Source organism: Calypte anna, chromosome 19 (genome assembly GCF_003957555.1).
Source record: "Calypte anna isolate BGI_N300 chromosome 19, bCalAnn1_v1.p, whole genome shotgun sequence".
NCBI classification, from domain to species: domain Eukaryota; kingdom Metazoa; phylum Chordata; class Aves; order Apodiformes; family Trochilidae; genus Calypte; species Calypte anna.
The window spans coordinates 10,511,769-10,530,445 of NC_044264.1; the positions used below are offsets into that span (position 1 = coordinate 10,511,769).

The 18,677-nt window shown below is 42.2% G+C and overlaps 1 protein-coding gene across 4 annotated transcripts in view; it reads left to right on the forward strand.

Moving 5' to 3' along the window:
- The first annotated feature begins 88 nt into the window (after positions 1 to 88).
- Positions 89 to 18,677, forward strand: part of NLK (nemo like kinase) — a 44,706-nt gene continuing 26,117 nt past the window's right edge. For 2 of the 4 annotated variants that reach the window (XM_008500591.2, XM_030462470.1), the window contains exon 1: positions 331 to 1,706. In XM_008500591.2, coding sequence (XP_008498813.1) covers positions 1,249 to 1,706 — 458 coding nt within the window. In that variant the 5' untranslated portion in view covers positions 331 to 1,248. Of the gene's footprint in view, positions 143 to 330; positions 1,707 to 18,677 lie in introns of those variants that run through there. The other 2 variants (XM_030462468.1, XM_030462469.1) reach the window with 2 other exon arrangements.

The window sequence follows — 18,677 nt, forward strand, 5'->3', positions numbered from 1 at the left end:
AGCCTGGCGGGCCGGGTCCGATTGGCTGCGGGCGGGTGTCGGGCGCGCGCCCCGCATGGGGGCGGGGGGGGCCGGCGGGGGGAGGGCAGGCCGGGTGCGCGTGCCCGCTGTGCGCTCCGCGCTGGGGCTCCGTGAGGAGGAGGTGAGTGGCGGCGGGGCGGGCGGCGGCGGCGGACGGGGGGCGGAGCGGCGCGGAGCGGCGGGGGCCTGAGAGCCCGCAGCCCCCCCACCTCTGCCCGCCGCACGCAGGCGGCGGAGACCCCCTCCCTCCCCCCCACCCGGCCCGCGCCCTCCCGCCCCGCCGAGGGGGGGGCCCCGCAGCCGCCCCCCGCTGAGGCGCTGCCCGCCGCCGGGTCAGCCTGTCAGGGCGCCGCCGCCGCCCCTCGCTGCCCCCATCGCATCCTCCCCTCGCCCCCTTTATCCCGGCCCCGATCGTCCCTGTCATTCATTTGTCACTTTCCCCGCTCCCATTTTCCCCTCGCCCCGTCTCTTCCCACCCCCCGCCCGCCCCGTTCCTCCCTTGTTTTCTTTTCCGCCCCGTCCCTTTCTCTTCCTCCATCTATTTTTACCTTCTTTTCACCCCCGTTCGCCCTCCCCCGCCAGATCCTCGCCCTCCTCCCCTCGCCCCTTCCGTCCCCCTTCACTTTTTCTGGGTGCTCGTGTGTGTTTCAGGCCTTCCAGGAAAAGTTGCAAACTCCCGAGGTTGTGGGGTTTTTTTTTTGCTATATTTGAGGGAGCAGGTGTCTGAGAGGAGGGAGCTATGTAGGAGGTGCCTGGGTGCTCAGGGAGGTTTCGAGGGGATAAATGATGTGGGAATGGAAGGGGTAGACTTGTCAGTCCTCTCAGGGTGTTCCAGGGGAGAGACTCCAGATCCTCCCTCTGGAGAGAAGGGGGATTGAGCGCTGTATTTCTTTTTTATATTTAAAAAAAAAAAGAAAAGAAAAAAAAAAAAGTGAAGGAAAAAAACCAAACAAAACCCAACCCAGTTGCCCAAGGATGGAGTTTCAGTAGCCAACCACAGCTGGACTCTTGGGGGAAGAGGGTTCGTGCACTCTGGCTCACGCACACATGAAGAGATTCTCCAAGTTGTTTGGCTTCGCCAGGAGATAAGGCCAGTTGAGCTCCATGTTTTTAAAGGTGGGCCGTGTATGATGAAACCCAACTTCTTTTAAAGTGTAGCAGATTTCATTTTTATGGCCAAATGACAGCTTGACCCAGTTGTTATCCAATCAAAGGGCATTTTTTTGAATGTCTCTCTGTGGCACAACAGCCAACGCAAAAATGATGGCGGCTTACAATGGCGGTACGTCTGCAGCAGCAGCAGGTCACCACCACCACCATCACCACCACCTTCCTCACCTCCCTCCTCCTCACCTCCATCACCACCACCACCCTCAACATCACTTGCATCCAGGCTCTGCAGCTGCAGTGCACCCCGTACAGCAGCATGCCTCTTCGGCAGCTGCGGCCGCGGCGGCTGCGGCTGCGGCCGCAGCAATGCTCAACCCAGGGCAGCAGCAGCCATATTTCCCTTCACCGGCACCGGGTCAGGCCCCTGGACCAGCTGCAGCAGCCCCAGCTCAGGTACAAGCTGCAGCAGCTGCTGCAGTCAAAGCGCACCATCATCAGCACTCACAACATCCACAGCAGCAACTGGACATTGAGCCGGACAGACCTATTGGATATGGAGCCTTTGGTGTTGTCTGGTGAGTAACCAAAAAAAAAAAAAAAAAAAAAAAATCAAGAAACCACAAAAAAAAACTTGAACCAATTTTTCCTTTTCATTTTTTTTTTTTTTTACCAGATCATAATTCATTCTTGTTTTTGTCATTTGAATCAGAATACCAAAAAGCTGCTTACTACAGATCTTTTTGACTGGTTCGTCTCTGTTCTTAGAAAGTTGGCTTCTCTTGGTTTTGTTGGCAGAACGAGGTTTAGAGTGGTGAAGAGCAACCTCTGACTAGCCGGCCACACCATCAGTCTCTTTTGGGACAGATGCAACATATTTATATACCTTCTGTACATTTTGTTAGAATGTGTGTTCTGTGTAGTAAGCTGTGCTTCCTAAAGTTTCAGGTTAACAAATGAGCATTTGAATATATGTTTTGACCTGACTTAAGGTTTAGAAATTAAAAGCATATGAAAATGTCTTCCTTCTTCAGTCACCTGTCAAGATCTTTGTCTAGGAAACTGTTTGACCTCCAGTAGTGTGCTGTATGCTCCCTGAAACAGAATGTCTGAACTTTGCTCTCCTCTCGTAAATGTAAATGGGATTTTCTCCCTCACTTTGCTGCCGTTCCCCCAGCTGCTGTGGCAGAGGATTCTGCTAGTGGAATGTAATCTCTTAAGATGCATTTTGTGACCACCCTAGTATAATATGTGTAATTACAGCTCTTCAGGATCACCGAGGTAATGCTGACATCGTTTTTCATATTTTTGGATGTATTTTACTTTATAAACAGCTGTCAGTTTACCGTGTGCTGACATACCCTGTGTGAGGAGCCCCAGGATGATGCCTCAGTGGGGTTTCTGAGAGCCAGGGTGTTGCAGCACGCTTCCTGTGTCACAGAAACAAAGTTTGAAGTCTGCAACTGCCTTGTGTCACTGCAGAACTTCCCCCAGCTCTCTGCCGAGCCTCAGGAGTGCTGCTGGGGGTACTGCCCCTGCTTTGGTTCTGCTGAGACACAAGTGTTGCATGCCTGGGGTTGCAGGCTGTACCAGCACATGGTGGCCCAATACAGGAGTACAGGACAGGACCACGTTATTCCTTCATCCCAGCCCTTAAAATTGGTCTCTCATAACCAGACCAGTGCTTGTAATAAAACCATGTTTTGTAAGAAGGCTGAACAAGCTGCCCAGCCTGGGCGTAGGTTAATGTTACAGTTGATCTCCTGTCCCTCAGTTCCGAAGGCCCCGGGGAGTTAATTTAAATGCTAAGTTTCCCAGGTCACGGGGGGCTGTTGTACAGCTGGCACTGCTGTGATCTTGCTAGGGTAAGGTATGAAAGAAGTTGATATGAGAGAACGAAAACTGACAAGAAATGTGCTGTAAAAATTACCTAAAGATTATTTCCATGTGTTCATACTTTTTTTGATAAAGTGTGGAGTATTTGTAACTTCAAATTTAGATTGTTATGTAAGAGCAGAGCTTTTCATCTTTTCTCCAAGCATTTTGTTTACCTTTGTGTATTTCTTAGGTCTTTGTTTTCTCAGTTTTATTTGCCAAAAAGTAAGGTGCAGAGAGAGATCTGCTTCCATGATATTCAGTAGAATAAGAGGTCAAGCTTGCATATTTAAATATAATACAATTAAAAATATTGAGGGGGGAAAAAAAAAAAAAAAAAAAGAAAGTTTGGAAAGCCAAAGGGTCTGTCTGCTCCAGACTGACATCAGGCGGAATGGGGCCAAAAGTGTGCCCTGATCCCCAGAGCCCTGGGCAAGCAGGGACTGTACCCGAAGAGTTGTAGCTGCAGCTTTTATTCAAAGTAGCAACAATTTAAAAAAGAGAGGGAGTGTTAAGTAAAATAAGAGCAGAAGCTTGGAGGTCAGATCTCCTTTGGTAAAACTGCCCAGAATGAGAAAGTCAGTGGTTGAAATGAGTTCCTCTTTGCTCACATCTGTTTGGATTCAGTGGTCACTGTTAGGCTTTTGGCATTCCACATTAACTTACCCCAAGTGAATGCAGACTGAAGTTAGGAGCCTGTAAGCAGTAATTACACTGAACTTGAGATTTCATTCAAAGCATAAAAGAAGGCCTGTGTAATTTAACTTTAGCCATGTGAGATAATGCAGCTGAACATAAACATTGATTTGGATATTTATAGTTGACTCAGATGTGAAAAATGTATACTTTGGTACAAATGTAGCACAGTTTTCAGCAGCATAAGGCTGTTCTGATTCTGAGTAGGGATTCTCTTGCTTCTCTGCACCTGAGCACACACCGGCACTAATAGAAAATGGAAAGTTCATGTCTGTACTTCTGAGGGAAGTGGATGTTATTCTGCTGACAGTTCGAGTATCTGAAGAAGTAGTCTTTCATCTTGCTGCTCAGGTGTGTTGTTGCATTGTCTTGAAAGATCCAACTTCTCCTGCAGTTAAGTTTAGCAAGTTGAAGTAACTGGTGGCGTGTGGTGCTGAGTTCCCCGTCAGCTTGCTGAGAGAGATTTTGACTTGGCAGCTGGATAATCAGTTGTCATTAGCTCATTTGTCTGGTACTTCATGATGTTTTGGGGTAGCTAATGTGCTGCTGGAGGTTTTCACTCATGAAGAGCCAAAGCTTCATGCTTCAGCATTTTCTTTATTAACTCTTGTGGGTCAGTGCTGCTGCTGGTGTCTGTCTACACACACTGGATCCTTGCTCATCTGCTCACCATTATGTTTTGAACCAGCTATCCTTGGCACATCATCTCCTATGGCTACACAGAGATTTTAAAGTGAACTTAACTCCAGCTGGCGAAGTAGAAGAGAAACTCTTGAATATGATAGCATTAAATTCCTGTGTTTATCCATTTCTGTCGTGCTCTAGCACAGAGTGGAGGTGAGCATCTTCATGCAGTACCAGAGCTCGGTGTTTCTGACCTGTGACAAAAGGGGAGCATGAGATGCTGAAGCAGGAGAGGATGTGTAGGTACCTTCCCAGGTTCTGCAGTCTTGCTTAACTGCACTCTGGTTTGGCAAATTGCCATGAACCAACTTGCATCCCTGGTTTGCTGGAAAAAAACCCACACTTTGCTCTTACGTGTTCACTGTTAACATCTTCTTAAGGTGTTGTAAAAAAATATCTGGGTTTTAGTTTCAGCAACAAACTCGGCTTGGGCCCCATGTTTTATATTGTCTGTCTGATTTTTGGAAGTCTTGTGTATATTCGAAGAATAAGGAGCTGTCCCCTGCAGAAGTTCTCTCTGTTTTGCTGAGAAATGCTGCTGCCATCTGGTGGGATTCATAATAATAATAATAACAATAACAATAATAATAATAATATGAATGTGCCAAGGCTCACAGTTTTGGGAGTAAGGGGTAGAGCCTTAATACCTCTGCAAGAAGTGCTCATGCTGTTTCCATGCAATATTCTTCGACCAGTGATGAGGAACTGCATCTGCTGGGGAGCTAGACTGGGAGTAATTATATTAGTTGCTGGTTCAAGCTCTGAACACCACTGCTGGAATTTTATTTAAATGTCTCTTTGCTTGGGACATATCCACCCCCGTGGGATAATAGACTGTGGCTCTGTAAGGTGTGTGGGGATTGCATTTGTTTTATATGTGTCTCTAATTTTGAAAAGTTGCCATCATTCATCACAGACAGTGAAATCAAGCAATCTGCTTTATTATTAACAAAATTATGTTAAATGTATCTCTGGGAAATCTATTACAAATGGCAACAGAGAAAAGTATATTAATTTATTTTTTTGTCCTACTTTAGGCTTTTTAAATTGCAGTGTTGTTTTGATGTATTTGCTTCTAATAGGTTTTATTCAGACAGCAAAACAGCAGTGCAACATTCCAGGTAGTCTGGCTGTTGAGGTTGAGATAGGGCTTTATGTACAGGCGGCTATAGCCTTTGAAGGCAGAAATAATTCAGCCTAAATCTACTGTTCATTCCTCGCCTTCAGAGGCCTGAAGTCACTAAAATCATTGCTAAATAAAAATGGAAAGAATATTGCATACAGCTGATTGTTGCCTGGACCCTAGAACTATTTTAGGAGGGTTTTATGGCTGTGCTGATGCTAAGCACGGGAGTGGGAAAGATGTTTCCAGGATAAACTGATAATCTCCTAACAGTTACTTTAAAGGAACACTTCATGCTGAGCAAGTGTGCATTACAGCTCATTTGTTTTGGACAAAATTACCAGAATCTCTGTTTGGAAAAAAAGGTGTTACATCTTCAAAAAAGTATGAATAACTGCAGGAAAAGTTCCCTCTGATAGCAGATACTGCTGCGAACCACCACCATGTTTTGCATAGTTAATGCAAATAATAATGCAAAAGTCCAGTGTGGTAAGCATGGAAAAGCTTTGAAAAAAGTGAATTATGAGACTTTGTTTTATGAAACCCTGGAAGACTTTTGGTGTGAGAGTTTTTTAAGATAGAGCTGTTTGTATCACAGTCTTTTTCCAGCTGCTCAAAGCTCACCTGTGAGTGGAGGGCAGTACTTGAACGTGAGGAAAGTGTCCCATGGTAATTAGCATTTAGATGGACAGCTCTTTGCTTTGTTTGCAACTCTCCCATCTGACATTTTGTATTGACTAATGGCTTTTTTCCTTATTGATCAAACACCATACAAAAGTTTGTCCTGGATCTCTTGTGCTGAATGAGACTGAGCGCGAAGGGAGAACTGTGAGCAGGCAGGGATCAGCCTGGTAGATGGAGCAGAATATCCACCAGAATTGGATAAAGAGGCTCTGGAAGGAGTAATCCACGCCAATAACGTTATCCGGAAAGACGATCCCTACAGAACATCCAAACTCAGCAAATCCAAGACAAATCCAAAGAGCCTTTTAAAGTACTGATATTACAGCTGGCTAAGATGCAACAACAATACTAATCAAGAAAATAACTTGGGGGTTTTCTTGAGAGTAAAAAAACATCTGCGATGTGATGTGTTGGTTTTTGGTGCGGTGAAATTTGCTTTTAGCATGGGCAACAAAAATAGTTATAATTAATAAATAAAATTGTCAGGAATAGTGTAAAAACAACAAAAATTATCCTTCCAGCATATTTTAAGGCCTTGGTTATCTGTATGGACTATGGTATTAGCTTTGCTGATGATCTTCACTCCTCTAGGTAAATATAAAGTTTTTCCATTCAAGTGATGAGTCTGCCCTGTCTAAAAAGACTGTAATAGAAAAATGTGAACAGAAATTTCCAGTTTAAAATAGACAAACAATTTCCATGAGAAGCTGTGATAGAAATGCCATTATAGTTTCCTGTCTTCTTATAGATAATATGCTTAAAATTTTCATTGTCTGTCTGGGTCGAGTCTCTTTTCTACCAGGCTGGAAGAGGCTGTGGGTACAGGACAGAACCATTCTGGGTAGGAGCACTGCACTGATTGCTGCCTTTTTTGCTTTTCCACTTTTTGTGCTATACTTGAGTGAGCTTTTCTGTTGTCTGTGGTGTCTGATGCAGATAGGCAGTGATTGCCTAAGAAAGAGGCTTCAGTTATTTCTTGGAGGAAACCATGAGGATGCCTAAGGCAAAAGAGGCAGTACTGGCAATGGGCACATTTCTGAGCAGAGAGTGTATTGTGTTTCACACTTACCATCACAATTTAAGGATCTGCAGGTGATCATCTTTAATCACTATGTCAGTATTTTTTAAAGGATTGCGTTATCTAAATTGGATTCTGGCTCTGTTTGCAAAGAAATCCAGTGTAACAATGACCTTACTCAGGTTTTTTATATGGGAAATTTTGCAAAGCTTGTATGTTTAAGTTGTGTTGTTTTTGTTTTTTCATGTTTCATGAAAAGTAAAATTCTCTTAACATTTAGATGACTATTCCCCAAATGTGCTGAATTAAATGAAACTGATATAATAACTCCTTGCATTTAAATTAGACGTTGGGAATTAAGTGAAATTCTATCTAAGTAATATATGAGATTGTTCATTATTGTCTTGTAAGATGATGCAAGAAGGAAGGCATGTGGATAACATTGTTTTCTCAAAGTTGGGCGAGGACCATTTTGGATCAATTAGTTCACTGTAAATGATGCCAAGGTCAGCATTTCACAGGTCACTTGTAATCCATGTTGTTTTGCAGCACCTGCAAGTCGTGGTGTGTTTGTATCCACGTACAACTGAGTGCTGATAACACAGTTTGACCATGGGAGCATGCAGAATTTTCTCTTTCAATACTGCAAATGTTACAGTGGAACAGCTTGTGACTGGATCTAGAGGCTAATATTGATTTTTCAGAGGACATCTTTCAGATCTTGTTTTCCCCTCTCCCCCCACATACTCTTTCACTTTTTTTTTTCTTTTCACTTTTTTTTTTTTTTTTTTTTAAGAGAGCGTTTTAAATTGTTGATTTTACTAATTCAAAACCACCAATGCCTGTAGAGGTTAGAAGTGGGGGCAGGTGTAAGTGTGTTCATACCAATTGTAGGTGATCAAACAGAGGAGTAAACAAAGGCAAGTTCCAAGTGTGTGTTGTGTGAGGCTGCTTGATGTGGTGAGGTTGCTTGATTTCTTGGGGGAACAGTGGCATTGAGAGTGAAAATAGCTTTGGGCAGGTAAGGTAGAAGGAACCCTTTGGGATATGTTTGAAGTGTTTTTTGATGACTTGTAATGGTTGTATCTAGGTCTCATGTATCTTTAATCCTCTGGAAAGTTCTGCCTTCTAGTCTGGAATACATAACATTCAGCTTTTCTTATGAGAAAAGCTAGCTCCAAGTTGTACAGAGCTTACTTAAACTGAGTTCATGTTTATTAAGAGAAACAATAATTTGTTAATCTAGTTGGCAGTGTTTTTTAAAATGCCACATTAAAAAAAACAAAAAGAATTGTAATGTACATGTTAGAAAATGGAGACTGGTGAAGCTGGGTTAGTCTGTAGAAGTGGTGGGGTGATTCTGCTGGGTGGAGTGTGCAGCTGAGTTGCACCATGCAGTCACCTGAGGTTTGTTTGCTGGTGTGGGTTGGAACACGGGTTCTCCATGCTGAGGATGTGGTGGTCACCTTCAGAACCATCCTGCTGCTCACAGTTGCTGGTGTTCTCCTGCAGCACATGGTGCAAGGTATGCTAAAGCAGTGTTAATGACTTGCTGGTAGCAAGACTGTTCTGACTGCTCCAAGTCAAATTAAGACTGAGAGAAAGAAAAAAAATTGATTTTTTTCTAGCTTTGTTGGTTGTACCTTTGCTGTGGTTAGATTTCTGTTAGCCTGATTTTTGTGCTTATTTCCTAACTCTGGAGATTTCCTGAGAACAGAACTGGCTACTTTGTTGAATTTGTTGAAAAATGGAAGTCCTTGAAACAGAGAATAAAGTGGTACAGGGACAATTCAGATTTTAAAATACTTCTGGAATATGAGAAAGTAAAAAGTAGAGTTGGTACTCAGAACAGCTTCTAGGGTTTACTAAAAACCCATTTATTTCTGGTCAAAAGAATTCAATAAAAGAAGCTTGGCTCAGTTACTGCAATTTCCTCTGTAACCTTTAGAATCTAAGAGTAAGCACTTGATTAAAGATTAAGTTATAAATATTATGAGAGTAATCTATCTGAAATTGTTTGGGTTTTGTTTCTGTTATTAAGGTGTGTTTTATGCCTGGCACTTACCTAATAACCGATGTCCATTTTAAATTTCTGTCACAGATTATTCAATGACTGATCACTGGCTGTGTTCCCTATTGCTTAGTACCAGGTATTTACCATGATGCAACTTTCTGGGAACAAAATACAGTCTCAGTTTGCCAGGATGTAGCTGGGATTAATCCTGGTTTGTGTCTGCCCTAACTCACCTGTCAGAATGGGGAATGCTTGAAGTAATAGGTGATGTGTTCAGGGACAGGGGCTTGGACACGAGTGAACAGGCTCGTGTGAACTGCTGAGACTGGAGTGTTTTGGATCTTCCCCATGGTGGTGGCTGTGGGGCTGACAGCATGTGGTGGTGTGTGTGCTGGAGCTGGGGAGTGGGAGCTTCTAGGAGGAGAGGCTCAGGTGAGGATGGGTTAACTGGAAATGCAGGGTGGAGGCAATGGGAGAATCCCTGCTGCCTGTGAACTGTCCCACTGGCTGGGACCAGAACCCTGCCCTGCGTTTGCCAGGGGTGACATTGCTCAGAGCTGACAGGTATCTTCTCTGGGATGGAGCAGTGCAGGTAGGGGTTCAAACACAGGATGAAGCTATGTATGTATAGCTCTTGGAGTTCTCTAGTGTGCATGGAGTTAGTCAGCTGCTCTACAAAGAGTGAAGTGCAGTTGGGGTAGACAAAGCCCCAGTGTTGTAATTTGGAAATAAATCATTTTGTAGATGCTGTAGGTTTTGCTTTATTGTGAGTCAAACTAACTATTACATACAATTTTGTAAAAGTACACCCCTGAGTGAGGTAGTAGCTACTTAAATGAAAGTGGCTTATGACAGACTGTACAAATATGTATTTGAAGGCTAGAGACCTAGGTGATGAATGCATTTATTTATTGATACAGTATTTGACCTTAATAGGCAGTAACAAGGGAAAAGTGGATGGCAGGGGATGGGGATGGGTAGTGAATGGGGTGGTAGCTAAAGGTGGCACAAACCATAGCACTTATCTACTATCTAAATACAGAGAGGTTACATGCAGTAATGCTGGTGTGGCAGGAAGCCATACTTTTTTTAAAAGTAGCACAACTAGCATGTTTTCTTTATTTTTTACACACTGTGTTAAGTTTCCTTTTTGTCTGTGGTACTTTGTAGGAAGTGCAATTTACCCAAAGTGTGTTTAAATGAAGACAATAGTGTTTAGTTATGAGGTCTAAACTGTAGCAAATAAATACTGCTTCTCTGTAGAAATCACTAGAGCTCTATCCACAGTGCACTGTAGGAGTAGTCTGGAAAAGAGCAAAGTCATCTGCTCGGGGGAACGTTTGGCATTCCTTAGGATGTCATATATGCCATATGCATGGGCTGCAGGCTGTGGGCGTGCAGTGTGTGCAAACTCTTCTTGTGCTGGGTAGATCACAGGAGTATCTTTTGGGCAAATGTCACCTGTGGTCAGGAATGTCATAACTTGGCCAAAGTATAAGAAATTAACATGGTGAAGGTTATTGTGTATTGTAGAGCACACTGACCTCCTTGGTCCATCAGATTATCAGCGTTTTTCTCTAGGTTTCAAGTTCTGTGATTCTGCTACGAAGTGCTTGCTGGGAGTTCCAGTAATCATGGAGAAAATGTCAGTTGTGTTCAGCTGAGGTCGGGTGTGTAAGGTGTGAGTACTACAGCGTGGTGCAGCCCCAGGGCTGGAGTACAGGAGTGTGTGCAGCTGCACAGGGCAGGACAGGGTAGGACAGGACAGGCTGCCCTGGTCTCTACAGCCCCTTACCAAAATGCAGTACTGTTCAGTGCCCCAAGGCACCAGAGCAATGTGGACTTCATTTTAATATTTAAAGCTCTTATCTTTTAAATTTTGTTATGTGAGAGTGATAGATAAATGAAGGTAGACTCCTATCAGCACTGATATTAAATAACTTCCATGGCTATGGCTGTCTTTGGAACGTGGCCATGTGCAGTGTTTAAAAGTGCTTGGTAAGAATTTGAACTTTAATCATGAGGGCTGTAGCAGAATCAGTGTGTCACAGTAGTATCATTCTTTAATTTCCTGATGTGGTATTTTTCTACAGAGGCTTGGAAGCATATATGTGTGAGTGGAATTTTTATGCTGCTTATGATGTTGTAGCAGCAGAGTGGTTATAGCAGAACAATTTTGTAGAATATGTACTTTGATTAATTATCTTCTGTTATTTCTTTAGTATTTTTAGAACATGGTATGGTGGTTTTTATGTGTAACTTGAAAGGAATAATTTCAGAGCTTTCTGTTCAAGAAATCTTGCAGGAAATCTTGTGGAAAAGGAAAATGCATGGCAAAATGTAGGGATCCTTGGACTCTGGAGGAGGATTTTATTTCCATCATTCTCTTTCATATGCAAGTTCATTTTAATAGGTGCAAAAAGTTGCTCACCAGCAAAACTGGTGTTTTAGTTTTGTTGTCATTTTGGAATGATGCTATTCCAAATTTTAATCTTCCATCTATTTCTTGTTTTACAGCAATATTTTCCTTCCTTATCCTGGCACCACCAGGCGGTGCTCTTATAGTTTTCTTCATTTTGTAAGTTAAATGTAGTGTCAGAATAGAGCCTTAGCTTAATGGGAGCAATAAAGCTGAGGGTGGTATTGAACTGATGGTCAAGTAGTTATTCAGGGTTTCATCTACATTATTAGTTTTTTCTGAAAATAGCTACTGACTTTCACTTCTCTCCTGAAAGCATGCATAGAGTTTTTAATTTCAGAGAATGCATTCTGTTCTTTAATATAAATTATTCTGACTATTGAAGAATATTTGTCTATGAACAGCAAGACTTACTCCATAAAGGTAGTAAATTTTCTTACCTAGAGCTTTCAGAAGTGAGCCCCCTTCTCCCTGTGAAGGAGTTGCTGAGGGCTGTGCCAGCAATGCCAGTGAAGGCTCCAGGCTGGCTGTGGGTTGGGAAGGAGAGGGCACGAGGGCTGGGGCAGAGCTGGGGACTTTGTTTCACTGAAAGTAATTTTATTTTTCTTTTAGCTGTTCTGGTTCCTAAGTAATAGTGTTTATTACAGCCAGTACAGGAACAGTTCTGTCACAGCCCACTTGGAACCCTTTTCCTTTGTGTATGGCACTTGTGGCTGGAGTGGGAGCTCGCAGTGCTCTGGCTGCTGAAGAGCGGTCCTGTCTTTCTGTCTTTAGCAGGGTACCTTTTGGCCTCCTTCCTGCCTTTGTTTTTAAAGGCCCTTGACAATCTTTATGAAACCATTTGAAAGCCCTAAATAAAAGGGTTTTCCCCCCTCTTACTTTTGTTCTGCTGAGTAATCTATTATTCAAAAGGTTTTTCTCATGTAGCAATCTAACTTTTCTTTGGATGTTTCTGTACATTCTTATAGGTTCATTTATTTCAGATCTCTGATTTGAAGGGTGACTGTCTTGCAGATAAGCTTTATGGAGGAAGGAAGAGAATGTATCAGTTATTCCCAGACTGCTTGTAATCCATCTTCCTTAATTTTCTCCATTCCTAGGCCAGCATTCTTAGTTAGAATGAACAAGAGAATTTTCTGAACCTCTTGGTGCTTTCTGAATCTCCTGTGTTCTCCTGAGGTTCTTTTGAAATCCTCTAGACCAGACCTCCTTGATGTTGATTTGTAGCTTGTGGGTATGTTGATGAAGCAAAATTATTCTTTTTGTTATTGTTCTGACTGGCTGAAGGGACATGGATTGAATAGGTCATGGAAAGAGATGATATTCATAAAACTAATATGCATAATGTAATACTGCACAAGGTTACAAATGTTGACTGTATGGAGTAATTAGCATCCAGGCATGGCTCAGCCTCAGCAGTTACTGCATCTGGCTTGAGCTGAGGCTCTTTAGAAAGGTGCATCTGCAGACTAGCTCTTAACTGTATTATTTTTTAACGTTTGCAAAGACAGCCAAAACAATACAAGAAATATTGAGATGCTGTTTGTTGGGTTTGTTTCTTTTTTAACAAAAATGAGGAGTCTTCCATTCGATTAGCATTTTTCAAGTCTTGATGCCTTTTTCATTTGCAAGGACGTGTCCAGAACAAACAAGAATGGAGAAAGGCTGAAAGTGACGTCTTGGAAAGTGAAAACCTGCCAATAGTTTTGTTTAGGGAACATGTCCTTTAAGTCATCAGTGTTGACAGAGACCTTGCTAACATGATGTACAGCTAAAGGACAATGGAATTCAGTGGTTTATGTTTTCCTGTAGTTCAGCATATGAAAATGAAAAAGACCAAACCAAAAATCAAGCACAAAACCAACCCAGGGTTGTATGAAGACAAATACTCAGAAAGTGAAATAAACAGAATGAGCAGTAACTTGCATCTACCTTATCTTTGTCTGAATTGAATTGTTGGGAGACAAGCTCCAGTATAATAATCTCTGTTCATTTAAAAAGGGAAAACTCTGCTTTCCCTCATTACTGTCCATGACATTTTCAGGGTTTTTATGTGCTTCATCCTTGCTGACAGGTGTAGTAACAGTCTGATTTGAAAAAGTTTTGGTTTTGTAGTTGCATTTGGTTTAGGACAGAGTTTCACAGCCACGTTCATGGCAGCCCTTCCACTGTGACTGTGCTGGCATCCCCGTGGCATCCCTGTGGCATCCCCATGGCAGTGTCCTCCTCAGCTGGCAGTCTTTGAGTGCTGCTTCACAAGTGAGTATCCAGATCATGAACTGGAACAAAAGAATAAGAAGTTTCTGGAATTCTTTTCAGTCTTAAAGCCACGAAAAGTCTCACTGGATGATCTGGCAGAGCAGGAGTGTTCTCTTCCCCACAGATCCAGGCTGCTTCCTGAGAGGGAGCCTCAGAGCACGTTCTGTGGGATCCTTCCATGCCAGTGGTTAATGAACAGCTGGCAAGATCCTGCCTGATGACAGCTTCAGTGTTCTCATAGAGAATGTTGTGAGGAAATACTGATGGGCAAAATTATTTTTGTTTAAAAAAAGCCCCAAATTTACCTGTTAGGTTACCTGTTTTCATTTAATTGAATATTTCTAACAGCTTAACTAAAGCAGTTTTTAGTTATGGAAGTCTCTTTTCTTTTTTTTATTTGTCGTTTTCTTTGTTTTTTTAAGTTATTTTGGATAGCTCAGGGTATCAAAGTGCTTTTCTGAGGACATTTGCTCATCAGTTGTGTCTGAAGAGTGAGGATTAAAGTCTTCCACCATTCTTTTGACAGAGGGCATTGACATACTTACCAAGCCCTTAATATGAATTGCAGCTTTCCTTTTGCCCCTGCTGAAGGAGAAAAACATTTGTGTTCTTTAGGTTTGGATTGTTTATTGTTCTGAAGCAGCTGAAGAAAAGTAGGTGAATGTTGACAGAATCGGGACCAGCCTTGGCCTACTTGTGGCTTCCTCTCTGATCTCTCTTGGGCATGCCACTTTATCATTTTGATGCTTCTGTTTACTCATCTAAAACAAAGCACTGACAGGTGTTTGATAATTTGAATATTAAATGTGTACATCATCACTCCCACTGTTGTTCCCAAGATGTTGTCACCTGTCATGTGACCCAGTAAAGGGATTCCTTTTGTAATAATTTTTATTTCATACTGAACTAGTTTTTTAAACTTTGGTGCTGAAGTGTTTTATAGACATTAATTTAATTTCCCTGTGGGATTAACAGTTTTTATTTATTTTTCTTCTGCTGGCGTGTCTTGTAGACCTTTACTAATAGCAAAAATCCCCAGCTTCTCAGCAGTGTGCAGGGGCTCCTTCCTCCCAGCATCCACACTTGGAGGGGCCTTTCAATAAACCTTTGCTACTCTCTGTTATGACACCTTTTGCAACTTAAGCCAGTGACTTTAATTGTTGGCCACATCACACCTTTCAGCCCTGATCAGATGTGTTAACTAATACCAAGCAGTTCCTTAAAAAATACATGTCTAGCCAAGGACTTGATTTTAGCTGAAAATTTAGATTTTGCAAATTTTACATTATTTCAGTCATTTGAGCAGTAAACCAAATGATCTCAGAGCTACCAGCAAGATCAGAGATTGCATTGGTTACACATTCTGCCTGTTGCAGATGTGAAAGAACTCTGAATTGTCCTGTGTCACTCTGAGCAGGCTGTTAATTCAGAGGTACTATTTACCTGCCTGTTTTCATCTGTCACTCTAATATCTTAATATTTCTGAAATTTCCTTTTGAATCTCATGAAAAGGAGTGGTTATGGCTCTGGTGTAATTGAGACTGTCAAGGAAATAGGTGGAATTCTTACAGCACTGTGAGACTTGATGGTATGTGACAGAGGATCATTCACTTCACTGGTCCATGGAAATGGGAGACTGATGTCTCTTTAAAGTCTCTGTTAATAAATGCAAGCCAGATCATTTTCATTCTTTTTTCTTTTCTTTGCAAGGTTCTGGGTCTTTCTTAAATCCTTATTAACACATACTAAAGTAAACCCCACTTCTCTTGTGTTCCAAAAATGTCTCATAACCTTAAAACCTTGTCTAGGCTTTTGGGCTGTGCAGGTGTTGGGTTTGTTTCACTCGTGCATTTCCGTGTGTCCTTTCTGTTCCTGTAGCCATTCACAGGAGGAAGGCAAAAAAAGCAGCAATTTACAATAATTTACATGAGTAAAACAGACAGGGGAAGCATCAGAAATACCAGTGCCTGGCTGCCTTGTCTGCAGGCAGGAGGAAGTTGCTGGCAGTATAGTTTATTAATACAAAATAATTTCTGGTAAAGAGAATGGAAGAGAGAGTGGCAACTTAGAAGTAATCTGAGTAGCAACACTCTATTGTGAAAAGTATTTGTTTTATAATAAGTAGTGGGGAGGATATAAGTTGAAACACTGAAGGTGAGTAAGTAAGATTTTTGGTGAATGTTCATAGATTCATCATAAGTACAGAATTTCGAGATATTAATATAAATAGCAGTATTTCATAAAATTAAAAGGTACTGTGAACCCCCTACAACAAATGCATCAAAATCCTGACACTTAGTACTTTACCAACAGCTACAACGATTTCCCTCAGTGGTAGCAAAGAACGCTGGAGTGTAATTACTGTGGACTCAAGTGCTGCATTTCAAATATTTGTTGCAGACTTTGGTTTGAAAACTCTTCAGTTTTTCTTTTATTTATTATTAATGTGTTGGCAAACAGCCAAATATGATAGTGGTTAAAAAGATGCATGGCTGAACTATGGTAGATTTAACCAGGGAGACAAAATACTGAGATATAAATTGAGATGAGGTGTGGTGCTGGTTCAGAGTGATAATTGTGGAGCTTCACTGGAGTGATGAAGCAAAAAGGAGTTGAGTCACAATTTTTTGTTGTTTCTTTGTTCCCAGGCCTCCACCCTGGGCAGGGGGTGGCTGGGAGGATGAGAGGTGCAGGGAAGATGCTTAAGATATTGGGGCTGGTTATTGCAGGAAGGTGGGTATCTATTGAGAGGGTAGGGGAGGGGCTTTATTAACCTACTTTGCTGTGGAGGTGCAAAAATATTCCAGGAACTGTGCCAAAGCCTGGAGGCTTGTTGGACATGGAAGAGAAGGTTTCTCATTTGGGTTTTTCTGGGTTGGCCAGTGGGAGTGGGAATAGAGATCAGTGAATTGGGCCAAGAGTGGAGTAGTAATTGAGGTATATTCTTAAAAAATAGAGAAGTGCAAAATTACATGGGGTTTGGTATGTTCATTGGGCATGTTAAGTATTTATGAATGTCACAGAACTTACAGAACTATGCCATTGATTGAAGGAAAAAAATATTGTTCATAAGGAATTAAAGAATGTGTCCAAATAAATGTCCTTTATAGTATAGTAACTTATTTTAGCTGTAGTTCATATAGGCAGTTGAGAAGTAAATAAAAAGGTCTCAAGCATAGCCAGAAAATTTGTGTAAATGGGGAAATAAATTTGATTTGGAAAGCAGTTTCAATTTTAAGCTTCCATGAAGGAAGACAAATTAAACATTTTTAAAGATACTAACCATAATAGTATCCCTTTAATTTTCCATCTTTTCTTTTAAGTAAGATACTCTGAATCCATTTCTGTTCAAGGAGACAGATTTCTTGCAGTAATCAGTTTTGCTTTTAGCTCTGATTTTTAAAGAATAAGTGATAATGGCACACATGCTTGAGGGTGTGATTAGAACGAAACATTAAAAGGCTTTTTAGGACATCTATGGTTGAAAAAGGAGCTCTGGAGAGGGCTGCCTTTGGCAGCTGAGCAAGACAGGAATCAAGCATACCTTTGAAGTGTGGTATGAAGAACAAGTAGCTTAACCCTTTCACATAAAATACCTTTCAGTGAAAGTTAAATCTAAGTGTTTTCTTCCAGCTTATCTGAACGTTACACGTTAAATCTGTTAGCTTGTATTCTGTCTTTTCTTTCCCTGAATGAATCCCATACCTCTCAAAAGGCCACCTGTCAAGAATATCTGTTAGGAAGACTTGGCTATTTGGAGTGACATGCTGTACAGGTTTTTTGGAGTGCCTTTGAGTATTTTTTATTCCCTTACAGTATTCTCCGGAGTATATTGACAAAACAATGAAATGCTAGAGAGCACACTGGTAGAAACATCATTCAGTTGTCTTTTTTGATCTCTTCAGTGTCTTTAAAATGCACAGAGATTGTTGTTCAGATGCAGATTCTGGGATGTAAAATATACTTTAGTTACCTCAGTTTTAGGAAAATATTTAGATGGTAGTGGTATATATATTTTTATAAGTTCCTTGTGTCCTTTGGGCCCAGTTCTGTTCAATATCTTTATCGACGACTTAGACGAAGGGATTGAGTCCATCATCAGCAAATTCGCAGATGACACCAAGCTGGGAGGAAGTGTGGACCAACTCGAAGGCAGGAGGGCTCTGCAGAGGGACCTGGACAGACTGGAGAGCTGGGCCGATTCCAACGGGATGAGGTTCAACAAGGCCAAGTGCCGGGTCCTGCACTTTGGCCACAACAACCCCATGCAGCGCTACAGGCTGGGGACAGAGTGGCTGGAGAGCAGCCAGGCAGAAAGGGACCTGGGAGTCTGGATTGACAAGAAACTGAACATGAGCCAGCAGTGTGCCCAGGTGGCCAAGAAGGCCAATGGCATCCTGGGCTGTATCAGAAACAGCGTCACCAGCAGGTCCAGGGAGGTGATTCTGCCCCTGTACTCAGCGCTGGTGAGGCCACAGCTTGAGTCCTGTGTCCAGTTCTGGGCCCCTCAGTTTAAGAAGGATGTAGAGGTCCTGGAACAGGTCCAAAGGAGGGCAACCAGGCTGGTGAAGGGACTCGAGCACAGGCCCTATGAGGAGAGGCTGAGAGAGCTGGGGCTGTTCAGCCTGAAGAAGAGGAGGCTCAGGGGAGACCTCATTGCTGTCTACAACTCCCTGAAAGGAGGCTGTAGCGAGGTGGGAACTGGACTCTTTTCACAGACGACCTTCAACAAGACAAGAGGACACAGTCTTAAGTTGTGCCAGGGGAGGTTTAGGTT